The sequence below is a fragment of the Onychomys torridus genome, chromosome 3 (genome assembly GCF_903995425.1).
Source record: "Onychomys torridus chromosome 3, mOncTor1.1, whole genome shotgun sequence".
NCBI classification, from domain to species: Eukaryota; Metazoa; Chordata; class Mammalia; order Rodentia; family Cricetidae; genus Onychomys; species Onychomys torridus.
In genome coordinates, this window is record NC_050445.1 from 76,830,353 (window position 1) to 76,846,252 (window position 15,900).

The 15,900-nt window shown below is 38.1% G+C and overlaps 1 protein-coding gene across 1 annotated transcript in view; it reads left to right on the plus strand.

Annotated features, from left to right (window-relative positions):
* The window catches only part of Gnat3 (G protein subunit alpha transducin 3), a 42,381-nt gene extending 30,630 nt beyond the window's left edge, over window positions 1-11,751 (plus strand). Inside the window, exons 6-8 of the mRNA XM_036182233.1 lie at window positions 7,424-7,553; window positions 7,749-7,902; window positions 11,535-11,751. Coding sequence (XP_036038126.1) covers window positions 7,424-7,553; window positions 7,749-7,902; window positions 11,535-11,725 — 475 coding nt within the window. The 3' untranslated portion in view covers window positions 11,726-11,751. The remainder of the gene's footprint in view (window positions 1-7,423; window positions 7,554-7,748; window positions 7,903-11,534) is intronic.
* The last annotated feature ends 4,149 nt before the right edge of the window (window positions 11,752-15,900 follow it).

The following is a 15,900-nucleotide window of genomic DNA, read 5'->3' on the forward strand; positions in this document are numbered from 1 at the left end:
TTTATTGTATTTAATATCAAGAGTAATTAAGATCCAACCCCCTTCCCCTGCATCAAGGCTGTACAAGGTGTCCCATCACAAGTAGTAGACTCCATGCACCAGGGATGGATCCTGATCCTACTGCCAGGGGCCTCTTAAGCAGAGATCAAGCTACACAACTGTCTCTCTTTTGCAGAGGGCCTAGTCCAGTCCCAGGCTCCACAGCTGTTGCTCTAAAGCTTATGAGTTCCCACTAGTTTGGTTTGGTTGTCTCTGTAGGATTCCCACCATAATCTTGATGTTCCTTGCTCATAGAATCCTTTTTCTCTCTCTTCCACTAAAGGGGCTTGGACCTGCCTCTACTGAATGTACCACGCTCTGCGGACCCCTCATGGGAGACCTTGCCTTGCTGGAGGGGGGGATGGGGAGAGGGGCAGGAGGAGGGAGGAGAGGGGGATCTGTTATTGGTATATAAAATGAATTTTAAAAAATTCTGAATTAAAAAAAGTAATTAAGGGATTTAGCCGGGCAGTGGTAGCGCACGGCTTTAATCCCAGCACTCGGGAGGCAGAGCCAGGAGGATCTCTGTGAGTTCTAGGCCAGCCTGGGCTACCCAGTGAGTTCCAGGAAAGGCGCAAAGCTACACAGAGAAACCCTGTCTCAAAAAACCAGAAGAAAAAAAGGGGGGGGGTGGAATTTAGACATATCTCTGTACATGCATGCCTTTAGTGTCTGTTAATAGCTATCCTCCATTTTTAAAACTTGGCTAGGGAAAGACGTATTAGGTAATTTGACTGTGAGTGTATAATAATGGCACATGCTCAGCAACTCAAATTCTCATATGTACCCACAGTAAGATATTAAACCAATTCTGACTAAGTCAGCATCTTGTACAAATATCATTTAACAGAATAGTTCAAAATAAAGTCCTACTCAGATTAGCATTTTTTAATGTGGCCGGAGAGTCAAAAAGGTTAGAAATGGTGCTCATTTAGAGATCCCCATGCCTTTAGAAGGAGTCATGTATCACAAATGAGCTGCAGAAGCATGGCTGGTAATTAGCTCTCCTAGTTTACATAATGATTTTTCAGTAATTGAAATAGTCAAATTATTCATACTAGCCTATTATAATATAAAGATAATATAATATAAAGTACTTTCATGTGGTCAAATATTTAGTCAACTATTTGACATAAACCCATAAAATTCAACAGTCTTCCAAAATGATTAAGTAGAACCTTAAAACTCAGCTGTTCAGTCAGCTGTTTAACCCAGTCATATATCTCTGGTGGCTTGCCCTATGCTAATATCATGCACAATTTATCACATAATCAATATTTGACTATCATTTAAAATCCTGGCTTGTTAATTTTTATTTATATCCTAGTCAATAATTTAAAATCTTTCTTTTAACATTAAGAATCCTAATTTTACCATCAGACATTTGAAAAATTTATGACCCTCCTAAAAAATTAAACAAATATTCCCCTCCCCAACATCCAAAATTGGGACTGCAAGTTCCATACAACACTCTTAAAGCTCTCATTCAGGGGACTAAGGATACCCATGCATGAACATTCTCTCATTAACTTGCCAGTTTGATCTGATCAGATTAAACCACCCAGGTAGTGAATATTGATGATTTTCTTATTTTAATTTTCTCCAAAGAATTATCACAATGTTTTTGGTTGTTTATATATATACTCAAATATATAAGTAAAATTTCCTTTTTCTAGTCTTCAGCTCATTTGAAGATATTACATTAATTTATATTTCTTTAAAATAGACCTCAATTTGAATTTTTATAGGAAGCTAAAATTAAATATATAATGCTGGGTGGCAGTGAGACAAGCCTTTAATCCCAGCACTCAGGAGGCAGAGACAGAAAAATCTCTGTGAGTTCAAGGCCAGCCTGGTCTACAGAGAGTGATCCAGGACAGGTACCAAAACTATATGGAGAAACCCTGCCTTGAAAAACCCCCCAAAAATTTTGTCTATATGAGAAATAAATCATTATAATAATTGTGAAACAAGACTCAACTTTCCATAAAACTACTATGATGTCCAGGAGAATCAACATAAAAACAACTCTCAACATTTCAGTTCAATAACAGCAGATGGCTTAGATAAATGTGCAGAGCACTCTGGCCCCAAGCTTCTGTGTTGTTCTGTACAGAAAACAGTGCTGTGACTCATGAGAGTCATTAATGGGAAGATCATAAACATTCACTCGAAGATGGACTTTCAGAACACTGTGTCACTAGGAACAAAGACTACATAATAACTGTCCTCTCTTTCTTGAAAGCAAGCTGAGCTTGTTAAACATGTTCATGGGAAGCTGATTAATGCTGAGAGAACAGAGTTGAGAGCACGTTCTTTAAATTCCACATTTTACTAACTATGAGTTTGGTTAAAAATATAAGAATTTTTTAAAATCGTAGCTCAACTCTTCAAAGACTCAGTTTTAGTGGGCAGAATATTATTTTTCCTTCAGATACAAAGAGGTGTTATCATGAGCAAAGACAACTATGGCTACTACTTTGTTTCTCAGGGAGAACACACAATTCAAATACAACATTTATACAATGATAAGGTAATCTCACCACTCTTATGTATCTTCACTGTTTTTATTTACCTGAAAAGAAGAACTCCCTCTCATACCTGCTGGGGGATTACTAGTCTACTACAAGGTTGTCAGATCCCCAGAGAAGGGAATGACTTAGCCAGTGAGGGGAATGGTTTGCTTTCATTTTGAAAATCACCACAGACTCTTCATATGACTCAAGTTGGAGTAGAGCCATTTGACATCATTGTGCTTATGAATGTGAAGAAAAGTATACATAGGAAATAAGTATGCAAGTGAGTTCAGAGGCTTTGTCCTTGTTCTGGTGAATTTATAAACTCCATAAAATTCCCTTTAGAACTCTCATATCTTGATCATCCTTATTATCATTTTACTTAGTAGTAGAACCTGTGCCAAACATAAAATGAAGCTAATTCCCAGGAAATCATAACATTATTTCTAAGGTAAAATACTGGGTCACCTGTAATACCACCGAGCAGTTCTTAAAAACTGCAGTTAGGCCAGGCAGTGGTGGCATACGCCTTTAATCCCAGCACTTGGGAGGCAAAGCCAGGTGGATCTCTGTGAGTTCAAGGCCAGCCTGGGCTACCGAGTGAGTTCCAGGAAAGGCGCAGAACTACACAGAGAAACCCTGTCTCGAAAAACCAAAACCAAAACCAAAACAAAATAACTGCAGTTAGATAAGAAGGTCTTTCTCAGAATTTGAAGATTAGAAGACAATTTGATTAAAAATATGATGGGAGTTAAAAAAGAAAGAGCAATTCAGAATAAACGGCAGTTGACTGCAGATTACAAAAACTTATTAAAAGAGACAAAACCAAGTGCTCCAGCAAATCCAAGTCCTGCTAATAGACAGAATTTAACATCACATCCTGAGTCCCACGCCATTCCTAGTGTGAAAAGGAACCAATGTATTCTTCTTGAAAACTAAGTCACCCATTCATGAGATTCCATTGTCCAGGGCCTAGTTTTCCATTAAGCAGTCATTGGAGAGAGGATTAGAACCCAAGAAGAAGCTAGAACTAAAGCTGTACTTATCTCTTTAAATCTATGGGTGTGACTCAAGGGACAGCTGCATTGGAGAATATGTGAAACACCTGGATTCTATAAGGTCTACACTATTTCTGTTGATATTTCAACAGGGAAATATCTCAGAGAAAACTTTGTTTTTGTCCATTGACTTGTTTATCAGCTTAAAAAACTGCTGTGTGATCTGAAGAAAGCAAGCAAACTAGATACTATCCCAGCCCCATAGAGACTACTTGGTAGCTAACTCTAAGTGCCAGGACTAGTTAGGAACCTCGGGTATAGTAAATAGGTTTATATATAAGGGGAAATATCATATGAATTAGTTCTATATTGCCTAGCATAATGCCTAAAACACATGACTTCAGCAAACATTTAATGATTAACAACCTTGAGTAAGTTAATTGAACACATCTGAAAAATAATAAAACAGCTGTACATTTCTTACAGATTCCTCCTTCCAGGTCTTGGAGTCAATGATTCTTTCACATGCCCAAGAGTGTAGCATAGTTGGAGTTTGGTTTGGAAATCGTGGGGAATTCCTTTTCTTTGCTCCAAAGAAGATAGCTATGTTATTAGTGTTCTTATCTTGTGACTTGTATTTCCCATTCTGGAGTTAAACCTTAGACTTTTTGGAGTTTCCCCTCTTATCAGTGGGTACACTTTGCTTCATTTATCTACTAGGTTTACAGAGGAAATAGGAAGTAAAAAGTAATTTTTGTTTTGCTTTTAGCCACCCTCTTACTATGTGGACTGTGTGGTCTTGAATTTGTTCTGATCCTTCTTTTTCTGCCTCCAGATTTGATTTCATTACCACACCCAAAGCATTGTACTTTGATTATGAAAACATTTGAATTATATTTATCAGACTAAGTATCATCACCCTAAAAGCCTGTACAGTCTGGATGTTTTCAATAATTATCATTTCTGTCTCAAATATGATGATATCCCTGTAGTTTATAACTTAGTTCCTACATTATCAAATATATCTTCTGCCCTCAGTTTAAAGCAGCCTTAGTACTGTAAAAACAAACAAACAATGCCAATCTTCCATACCAATTCCTTAAGATCTTGAACCTCCACCCCCACTCCCAGGGACCACAATAGAAAACCTAAGATTCCCATGCTCCTCCTGCTAGCAAGCCACACGCAGCTCATTGGGAGTCCTTCAATTCATTGTTCTTGCTGTTTCCTCTGCTGCTTTCACCCTGAAATGTTTCCCCAGACACCTGTAAAACTTAGCTCCTCATTTCCCAAGCTCTTTAGACATTTCTGTAATTACTGACTGCTGATTTCAAGGTACAGCCCTTCCCTACTTGCTACACTCTACCAACAACAGATTCGAAGCTCTGGAGGCTAAGTCTTCAGTGGCTGGTATGAGAAACATTCAATAAACGTTGGCTAAATGGACAACGAATAAGTGAGGAAACGGTAGTTATTAAGTCATGTAGCTCAACTTTTTTCCTTCTTGATTTTAAAAACTTAAGTCACTTTCTGCAGATATGCTCCATTATCTCACACCTAGATACTTGTAAAATTTAAATGTGCTTTTCATGAAACTTGTCCACTTATTTTGTCAACGTGGTCTCTGTTCAATTACTTTGCAAAATTTATTGCAGGTGTACTATGTGCCAGGCCAGGTGCTGGGCAATGTAAATGAAACAGTTGCTTACATAGAGCCCCTACCTTTCGCGGCTGCTGTTCTCTTAAATAGTAGATGTTAAACAGACAATATTATTATTATTATTATTTGGCGTGAATCCCATAAAGTAGCACTGATGCCACACAAAGTAAGTGGAAATGAGGAACGAGAACTTAAGGGAATTCTCAGAAAGCCTCCGCTGTGGATGACATTGGCACAAAACATGAAATTTGAGAGTAGTAATAAAAGGGAGGAGCCCAGTATGGTGCCACATGCCTGTGATCCCACAACCTGGAGAGTGAAGGCGGGCAGGAAGGAAGGACAGTCTCAACTACTCAGTGAGTGCATGGCTACCCTGGACTGCAGGAAATTCTGTGTGAAGAATAATTAACTAATTGAAAGGGAAAGAAAACTGCATGTTCCAGGATAGGAGGGGAGCTTGTGAAAGAGTCCTGAGCCAGCGGAAACACATATTTGTGTAGATGAACAGTCTTACTATTAAATAAGAAACACAGAGCCAGATGCAGAAGTAAAAGCCCAAGAGGTCAGAGCAGGAGTAAGAGCTGAGACTTAAAACCGCCTTCTTACCCTTCCTGCCGCTGCCGTCCTTCCCCTCTGCAAGAGACCTACTTCCTGTGTATCTTTTTATTGACTTTCTGTTCTGCCTTCTCATTGGTTGTAAACGCAACCACATGACATCCTCGTCACTGCCTGTCTGTACAGACCTCCAGGTCTTCTATGGTTGGTATTGAGATTAAAGGCGTGTGTCTGCCATGCTGGCTGTGTCCTTGAACACAAAGAGATCTGTCTGTCATATGATCAGTATTAAAGGTGTGCACCACCACCACCTGGCTCTTGCTATGGCTTGCTATTAGCTCTGACCTCCAGGCAACTTTATTTATTAACATACAAATAAAATCACATCTCAGTACAAATAAAATATCACCATATATTTGTATTATTTAAACCAAGGGAACACCATGGTTTTACTGTATTGAGAGGAGCATGACACAAAATAGCCTTGGAAGGTCAGTGAGGATGAGAACAGTCGCAACAGCTTGTGAGTCATCAAGTGGTGTTCTAAGGGACATAGAATCCATGAAAAAGTTGCAAACAAGAAAGTGAATTTGTCGCCGGGTGGTGGTGGTGCCTCATGCCTTTAATCCCAGCACTCGGGAGGCAGAGCCAGGTGGATTTCTGTGAGTTCGAGGCCAGCCTGGTCTACAGAGTGAGATCCAGGAAAGGCGCAAAGCTACACAGAGAAACCCTGTCTCAAAAAACAAACAAAAAAAAAAGAAGAAAAGAAAAGAAAAAGAAAAAGAAAAAAAAGAAAGTGAATTTGTCATATTCATTCAACAGTCAGAACATTTAATCAAAGGTGTGAATGCTGGGAGAGTCTCTTTGGAGGCTAGAGGGCAGCCACAGGGCAAGGAGCTGGGGTACTTTCACACTAGTCCTGAATGTTGGTGACTTGATGAGAGCAGAGTTGTACAGAAGGAGGTGAACTAGAGCCTGCATTTTAGATGGGCAGCATCTGAGAAAAGGGAAAGAGTAAGTGCTAGCTACTTACCCATTTTCTCTGTTCATGGTAATTTCTGGTACTTTAATAAAGTAGAACTGAGTCCACATGTTCAAACACCTCCTGTGAGTGATTTCCATGATCCTTCAGAATGACTTAAACCCACCCTGTACTGACATACTTTTTGAATAGTTGAATAGTTAATTACATAATATTATGATCATTTGCATGTATATCTCTGTACCAACCAGCCAGTTCTTTGAAAATAGTGATCATACCTTTTCATCTTCATATAAGCTGATTTAAATCAGTGTTAGCACAGAATGCAAGCTAATTGTTAGAATAAAAAAGAAATGTAAGAAGACAGCAGAAAGAATCCTAGTACCAGAATGACACACCTGATCTTCTAGTCTACTTGTTCTTAAAAACATGTATAAACTTTTATCAAAATGTTCTAAGACTCATATTTTAAACTGCTTTAAATTTTCCGTATGCTAAAGTTACTGTGAGAATGATTTCACTCATGAAATTTCCCTTTTTTCCGTAGTTCTTAATCAACCTAAATTATGCAACAGAAATCAAAGAATGCATTTTTAGTGTGTTGAAATATGCAGTCAATATCAACAATTCAACAAAATTTGGACATTAATTATTCATTTTATTTTTTTTAAAGAATGTTTGATGTAGGTGGACAGCGATCAGAGAGAAAGAAATGGATCCACTGCTTTGAAGGAGTGACGTGCATTATATTTTGCGCTGCACTAAGTGCCTATGACATGGTGCTTGTAGAAGATGAAGAGGTGGTAAGTCTGAGGCCAAAGTGGAGGAAAGGAGAGCACCCAAGGCACACCAACCAGTGCTGTCCAGTAGTACTGCCGCAGTTCCCAACCCAGTGTCCTCACAAACCTTACAAATGTGCCTGCTCTCTAGGCCTTTGTGATGTCCAGGCCCAGGCTGTGCAGGTGATGAGTTACACACTCTCTGTCTTTACATCATAGAACAGAATGCAAGAAAGTCTTCACCTGTTCAACAGCATCTGCAACCACAAGTATTTCGCGACCACCTCCATTGTTCTGTTTCTCAACAAGAAAGATCTCTTCCAGGAAAAAGTGACCAAGGTGCACCTCAGCATCTGCTTTCCAGAGTACACGGGTAACCTTGTTTCCCTCCACTAGATAGCAAGCTGGCGTAAGACCAATGTTCCTATGTGTCATGCCCTCCCCACCGTGTGTGTGTGTGTGTGTGTGTGTGTGTGTGTGTGTGTGTGTGTGTGTGTGTTGTACATGAAAACTGGGTGCATGCCTGTGTCATCTCAAGACTGGTATCTAATGTCTTCAGTGTCTTCTCCCGCTCTTCAACTTTATGATTAATTCTCACTGTGCATGTGTGTGAGCTTAGTAATGAGTTTATGTGTACTTCCTGTGTGTACACAATGGAGACTGGGACAGGGCTCTGGCTACCTGGAAACTGGAAATTACAAAGAATAGTAAACCACCATGTGGATTCTGTGAACCAGATCCAGGTCCTTTGTGAGAGCAGTAAGTGCTTTTAACTTCTGAACAATAGCCCCAGCCCCCACCCTTTATTCATTCATTCATTCATTCATTCATTTATTTATTTATTTATTTATTTATTTTGAGACACGGTCGCTCACAGAACTTGTAATTCATCTATGCAAATAAACTGGCTGACCAATAGCCTTCATGAATCCACTTGTCCCCACCCTCTTCCTCACTCCAAGCTTGGGGTTGCAGAAGCACAGTGCTACACCCTGATTTAAGCATGGGTTCTGGGGATCCAACCTCAGGTCCTCGTGCTTGTGTGGCAGATGTCACCTCTCCAGCATTCCTATTTGGATCCTAACACAGCTGTGACTCCCACTGAAAATGAAGAGGAACTTTGCTGTATTGTGTACATTAAAGCAAACCCCAAGTGGAGCAAACTGGAAGACGTCAGAGAGGAGAGAGTAGCCACTCTGTGTGCACATCCAAGGACGCTGCAAGCTGTATCACCTTCAGTACAACAAGGCCACTGCAGCGCCACCCTAGCCAGAGCTTGCAATGTCATGTTGGAACTTTGTGGCTCTTTCTACAGTGTGGCCAATGAGCAGCAGGAATGAATTTGACAAGAGTGGTACTTCTCTTTCTCTGGTCTCCCAGGGTTCCTGCATTTGATGGATGATCCCATCAGTTGGTAACTGCTAAGGTTGTGCCACACAAAAGGGTTGATTTACCTTTAGAGACATAATTTTTAAGTGCTTAGATATACTCTTGTTGATAAAATTATCTAAGATGGAAAAGGTCATAATTTAAACATAAATATAAATACAAATTTACCCTTTAGGTATTAGATTTAAGACCATGGCAGTCTGTCAAAGTAGATAATTACGCTAGTTAATTTTTACTTGGTGTGTATCATTGTAGAATCACAAACATCAATTATAATGTCTATCTATTACATCTATCACATAATATAATCATGAATGCATATTTAATGACATAGATTAATATAGACATAGCTAAAGGATATATAATTAATAGTTTCTTAGGTCAGATTTTATTCACAGTGAAATAAATACTTTGAGAGAGCAGAAATTTTATGTACTTCCTCAGTTTCCTCTGCCATAGTATCCTGTTAGTTACATCTTACATTAATGTAGTGCACTTGTTGTGATTGACAGAATGATGTTGAAACATAATTAACTGAAATCCACAGTGTAATTAGGCTTTGCTCTCTGTGTATGATCGTTCTATGTGTTTTGCTAAATGTGTGTCATGTTAATTAGTTTTCTGTTAAGATAACAAATACCCAAGATAAATCATCTCACAAAGTAAAAAGCAGTTTTTTAAACCTCATAATTTATGAAGTTCCAATCTACGATCAGCTGGCCCTGCTACTTATTTTTAAGTCTGGCAAGGAAATGTGGCATAATGTTAGCTCCCTGTCAAGTGGAAACAAGAGTGAAAGAGATAGGCACCTCACAGTCCCCTTTGAAGGCACATCCTCAGTAGCCAAAAAGACCTATGAGGCTCTGCCTCTTAAGAGTTTCTACTTTCTCCAATGGTACCACGTTAGGGACCAAACCTGTAACAAATAGGCCTTCAGGGGACATTCAGATAGAAACTAGAGAATTAGTGTAATATCATATGGAATAGTTCCATTGTCCTATGATCACCCAGGTTTCACCTATATACATCCTCACCCTCCCTCCAAACTCTAGTAAGCACAGATGTTTCAAATATTATTCTAGTTTCATATTTTCCAGAGTCTCAGACTGGTGGGATTATACAGTGTTCAGCCTTCCCCAGTAACTGGAACATTTTGCATCCCCACTAGCAATGATTGCAGTTCCTGTGATTTTTGTATTCCTGTCAATATTTACTTTCCAAGTTTTTAATTTTCATTTTATTTATTTTAGGTTATTGTATTTTTTGTTTATTTATTTGTTCATTTATTCACTAGAACTGGGTGTTGAACTCCTGGCCTATGCATGATAGGCAAGAATTTTGCCCCAAGCCACCTTCCAAGCATAGTTGTGTTATATTGTTTGAAGATTTTATTTTCACCTAGAATTTTGCTTCTCACATGAATAAAGTACAAAAGCAAAAATTGTATCCCATTAGAAAGTCTTTAGGGTCGCTTTGGCCATGTCCTCAGCACATATATTCTGGTGTGGAGCCAATCAGTTGATATGGTTGCTTGTCAGCTTTACTGTTTTATACCCCCTTCTCCATCTGACATGGGTGTTATTCTATCAGAGTTTCTCATGGATGGTGGAGTCAAGAGCCACTCTCTACAGTCTTTCACATCTCAGCTCAGCTCCTCTGTTTGCTCTGCAGTCAAGACAGTGAGCTTCCTTACCACCTTTTCTGTTTGATTTGTACACTGCCTCTACAAAATCTCATTCATTTGCATTTGACCAGATCTTCCAAATTTCACTTTATTTCCCAACTCTGTCTGGAAGGACTGGTGAAAGGGATGTTACAGACCATGATCAGTTGTACTTGTTGGCTTTCCTTCATCTTTTTTCTCCTCTCTCTTCTCAAATCTCTCTTAAGGCCTTGCTCAGTACTACCTGTTTCTGCAAACTAATTTGCTATAGTCTCACTTATTTTCTCTTTTAGCTTGTACTAAAGCATATGCATAGCCACAGAAACATAAGGAGCAGTATTTGTGTGTGTGTGTGTGTGTGTGTGTGTGTGTGTGTGTGTGTGTGTGAAAGAGAGAGAGAGAGAGAGAGAGAGAGAGAGAGAGAGAGAGAGAGAGAGAGAGAGAGAGAGAGAGAGAGTTATTTGTATTAGTTTCACTCACCTTGTTATATCAGCTTTTAAAATTTTTAAAACTTCAATTACAATTTTTAAAACTTCAATTATAAACATCATTTCTCCTCCTCCTCTCTTTTGCTCTTTCCATATCTGACCATCATTTTCCTGCCTCGCAGATTCACAGCCTGGTCTTCTTTAATTTTTTTTTTTTACATACACATCTAAATGAATCAACATATAACTCTCAGAAATCCCAGCAGAGCTGACATCCCTGAAATCTGACCTTTGGCACCTTGACTTTGTGGTCGAGAGGTGATGTACATTAAGATCCCATACATCAGACAGCATCATGCAATGCACAGTTGCTGTTAAGAGGTGATGTACATTAAGACTCCATACATCAGACAGCATCATGCAATGCACAGTTGCTAAATCTGAAAACTTGCTGGTGCTATTCATAGTTCTATGATTTGTATGATGTGATTAATGTTTATGTCTTTCATTTCTTTGTACATTAAGGACCAAATACGTTTGAAGATGCAGGAAACTACATCAAAAACCAGTTTCTAGATCTGAATTTAAAAAAAGAAGATAAGGAAATCTACTCTCACATGACCTGTGCTACTGATACCCAAAACGTCAAATTCGTGTTTGATGCAGTGACAGACATAATAATAAAAGAGAATCTCAAAGACTGTGGGCTCTTCTGAGCAACCTCTCTTCTTCCATTTGTGGTGGCTGTAGTCTGTTCAAGACATCAAAGGTGCTGTGTGGCTAGCTCCAGTAGATGCTAACTTATCTAGAAATGTAACTAGCATTATAAAACAAGTTTCACACAAAAGATGTTACTGTATTATCACCTGTATCTGGCTAAGGTATTATTTCCTTGGGGCAAGGAGGGTAAAGTTTCTTGTGTTCTCTGTCTAGAATGTGATGTATCTCGGTAATTATCACAATATGAATTCATGTTGCTAAACTTTCTTGGAGATGGGCTACAAGTGGCCAATTTTTAATAATAGAATAAATTACAGAATGTGCTAGAACATCTCCCCTAGCTAGATTTTGAAAAGCATTCAATGCCATGTCTGTACTATGGGAACTGTACAAAAATGATAAAAGGTATAAAACTTGGCCACCTGCCCTTCACTTAGGCTACCACAAGGCACACATAGTCCACTCTTTTGTTGATAGGAAATTGCATATATGAAATAAATATGTACAATATTTCTAAGTGGCATGGGGTATTATTGAAAGTGATAACTTGAGCTTTGGAGTGATGATTCTAGACTTCAAGAGAAAAAATTGTATTTAATAGAATGTTTTCTATTTTGTAGATTTGAGAAATAGTAGCAAACAGAATTTTAAATTAGAGCTATTGAATTTCTCTATTGGAACTGAGTGGTCTGCTCTAACTATTTAAATTGGTGCCTTACAAATCTAAGTATCTTATTTACACAAAGATAAAGATGTCAGTGCTTTAATCTTAAAGCACTTTTTGATGTCATTCACCCTTTTCATTTGTGAAAATTGATATATAAAACAGACATTTAGAACAGTGAAATTTATAATGATTCATAAGAGATTAAATTAGATTTCTTTACAAGAAAAGAGTGATGCAAAGAAAAAACCACATTGGCCAATGTGCAGCTCAGGTAGACCTTGACCTCTCTGACTCTCAATAGAGTCACGAAACACATTTCCAGTCTAAACACAAAGAACCATGCAAAGTCAGGAAACAATTTTCACTGTGTTGTCTGTGCCTTATCTCTCCCCCACTAAAAACCACAAAAGAGGTAAAAAAAATTACTTAAAATATAATCAGGTTTAATGTTAGATTCTTTGCAGGCCATAAATTATTTCAGAGCATAAGCTGTCAAGGAAAAAGAAGGAGCATGAAGAATTATTTATTCTGACATCTGATAGAGTTTTCTGGATGAGGATCAGTAACTACATGACTACCCCCAACAATTTGATGGAGATGGCATTTTATGGCAATGCCATAAGTTTCTGAATTCAGAGAGCAAATGCTTTAACTACACCTGCTGCCTTTTTCTCCTACTCTAATCTATTTTTCTATTAGTATATGGAGAAAATGTATTATTTGAAATATTATTATCATTGCTATTTTGGTTTCACTTTGACCTAAGTTCAGTTTTCACTTTCTAATGAAGAATCAAAATGGTTGAATTTGTCTTTATACAATACACAATTATTTTTTGAACTCAGGTATCCTAGGATAGTCTTGAATTCACCATGTAGCCCTCTCTTGCCCGATCTTCTGACTCCATCTCTGCTGTTGGTATTATCACAAGCATCTTCATCATTCCCAGTAAGCTTGGGCTCTAGAAAAGAGAGAGGCAGCAAAGTGATTACTGACTGATTCTTCCTTGCAACTTCATGACTGAACAGAAAAAAATCTTACCCAATATAAAAACGGTACTAGATATAAACTTTAATTAAGGGGCAGGATTTTCAGTAGGGAGAAAAATAAATGTTTGGGTTTTTATTATTGTAATCTTTAAAATCAAATCTATTTTTATAGATGCCACCATTGAGGTTAACAGAAGTGATGACATGAAACTATAGAAAGAGTGACTAATGCCTGAGAAATTCCCACAAAGAACAGTGACGCAAAATTGGCTGAAGTTAGAACACTGCTTGGATGTACATTCAGTCTCCTGATTGGACAGTCAGTAATCTTAAAACATCTCAAAGAAGCACCCTTAGACTTTGCTCTACTGTCACATACTCAAACACGTAAGGGACAGTCAAGCTGAAATGAATGCCACACAGACACATGTACACATGATCATTACGATAATAATGCCTTCTTCCTCTATTGTCTGAGCCTTCTCTCCTAGCATGAGAATACTCTCCATCTTTCTTGCATTAGTCATTTATGCCTGTGTGTACCTGATGCAGATACACTGAACTACCAGAAATCTGATATGGACTTATCTCAGGGAGCACTGTCAGTCACTGTGGCGCTTCTCCAGAGCACAAATGGGTCAGCAGATGAGACTTTGCCCATGAGTCCTCAGGCTAGAGTGATAAGGGGATTGATAAATGGGCAATGATACCTTCATATCAAAATATTGTGAGAGATGGTCACTATGAGATAAGAAGCTTCCTGGGAAGGGAATTCCAAATTCTGTAGAATGGAAAATATTTATTCTAAATGTCATCTATCTAAGCAAAGTGTATAAACAAATTACAGTCTTCATACATCTCATAAATGGGCAACCACAATTGTTAGACCCTGAAACTGCTCTAGTACAAATGCTCTTTCCTTGTCCATCACTCCATTTAAGCACAAAATGTACCTTGAAACAGAGGCTGAGAATTACTCCTGCTTGACTTCAGCCAACACTATAAACACAAGAAAAATAAAACTTTGTGTGTGTGTAGCTTCATCACTTCAGAATCAGAGAGACATGGGCTAAAACTTGTGACTGAGGGACATAAAATATTTGTAATATTTATAAAAATTATGACCGAAGTTATGAGACTTGTCACTTAGATGAAGTCTATAGTGAATAATTATTCACTGAAAAAGCCCTTTCTACTGATGGCTTTTCTGAAGACATTCTTACAGGCGATTCTGCAGCCACATGGGGGCACACTTACATTATATTTCCAAACCAAGTGTCGCAGCTCTAGTTAGAATTACCAATGATTACATTGATGAAACATATATCAGAAGCATATAAAGAATCTTACTTCATACTGTCCTTCTAGCCCAATAGCACGTGCTGGTCTCCTGATGACCACAGTAAGTGACATAAGTCACATGTGACAAACCATTGAAGCATCTCCAACTGCAGAATTATGCAGATGCATATTCCTTGCAAAGTCTTATTATACATTTAGTTACTTTTAATTGTTTAAAACTGAGATGTGATTAATGTTTAAACCTCTTCTTATATTATACTATGTTTCAAATACTGGTTAGCTCACAATGTTGAGTACAGGAAAAATAATCTGATGGTGTACAACTACCATGCTTTGAGTTGTAACCCACTGGCTGCTCGTTAATGCATGTCTTTTCATAAAACATAAATCACAGAACATATCCTTCTGTTAAGTATGGCAGACATTCTGTTCCTCTGTTTGTCACCATGCTTTGTTTTCAGCCATCACTACATTGTCAGAGGCAAACACTCCCTGTGACACTTTTTTTTCTGACACTGCCAGGCTGACATATTTGGCATTTGTAATGGCACAAATTTTCCTTCCAGCCACATTTGTCACACCAGTTTAGTAATAAAAGAATCATATAAAAGAATAAAAGGCCCTAATTTACATCATGGGGACAGTAATGGCCCTCTAATTACTATGAACCTTTCAGATAAGGAATAATGTATGAAACGCATAGCCAGAACAATTACTTTATTTGAAAGACATAGTTCCTAACGTGATCATTTTGTTGTAAAACCAAACACACATATGTGATTGTAAATTGTCATTTTTTGCTTCAATGTATAATACTATGTTTTCTGTGCTGACCAAAAAAAAATTAAAATATTAAAGATTTTCTATTATGGCCAATGGAGAATATTTAAATTTTAACCCATAAATCTCAGACTGGAGAAAATTCCTAGATGGCTGTCTATAGGCTCAGCATAGGTTTGCTATAAAGAGCACCCTGTCCAGAGGAGAAGATTAGGCTTGATACAATTCTATTTACAAAATTTATAATTTGTGTATTGGGTGGGTGAGAACATTCCAAAATAAAGGCACTTGCCCCCAACTCTGACAACCTGAGTTTGACCCCCTAAACCAACATGGGATAAAGAAAGAGTTAATTCTAAAGGTTGTGTCCTGAAGTCCACATATGCACAGTGACACACATGTCCCCACATACACAAACAATTTAAATAGGTAA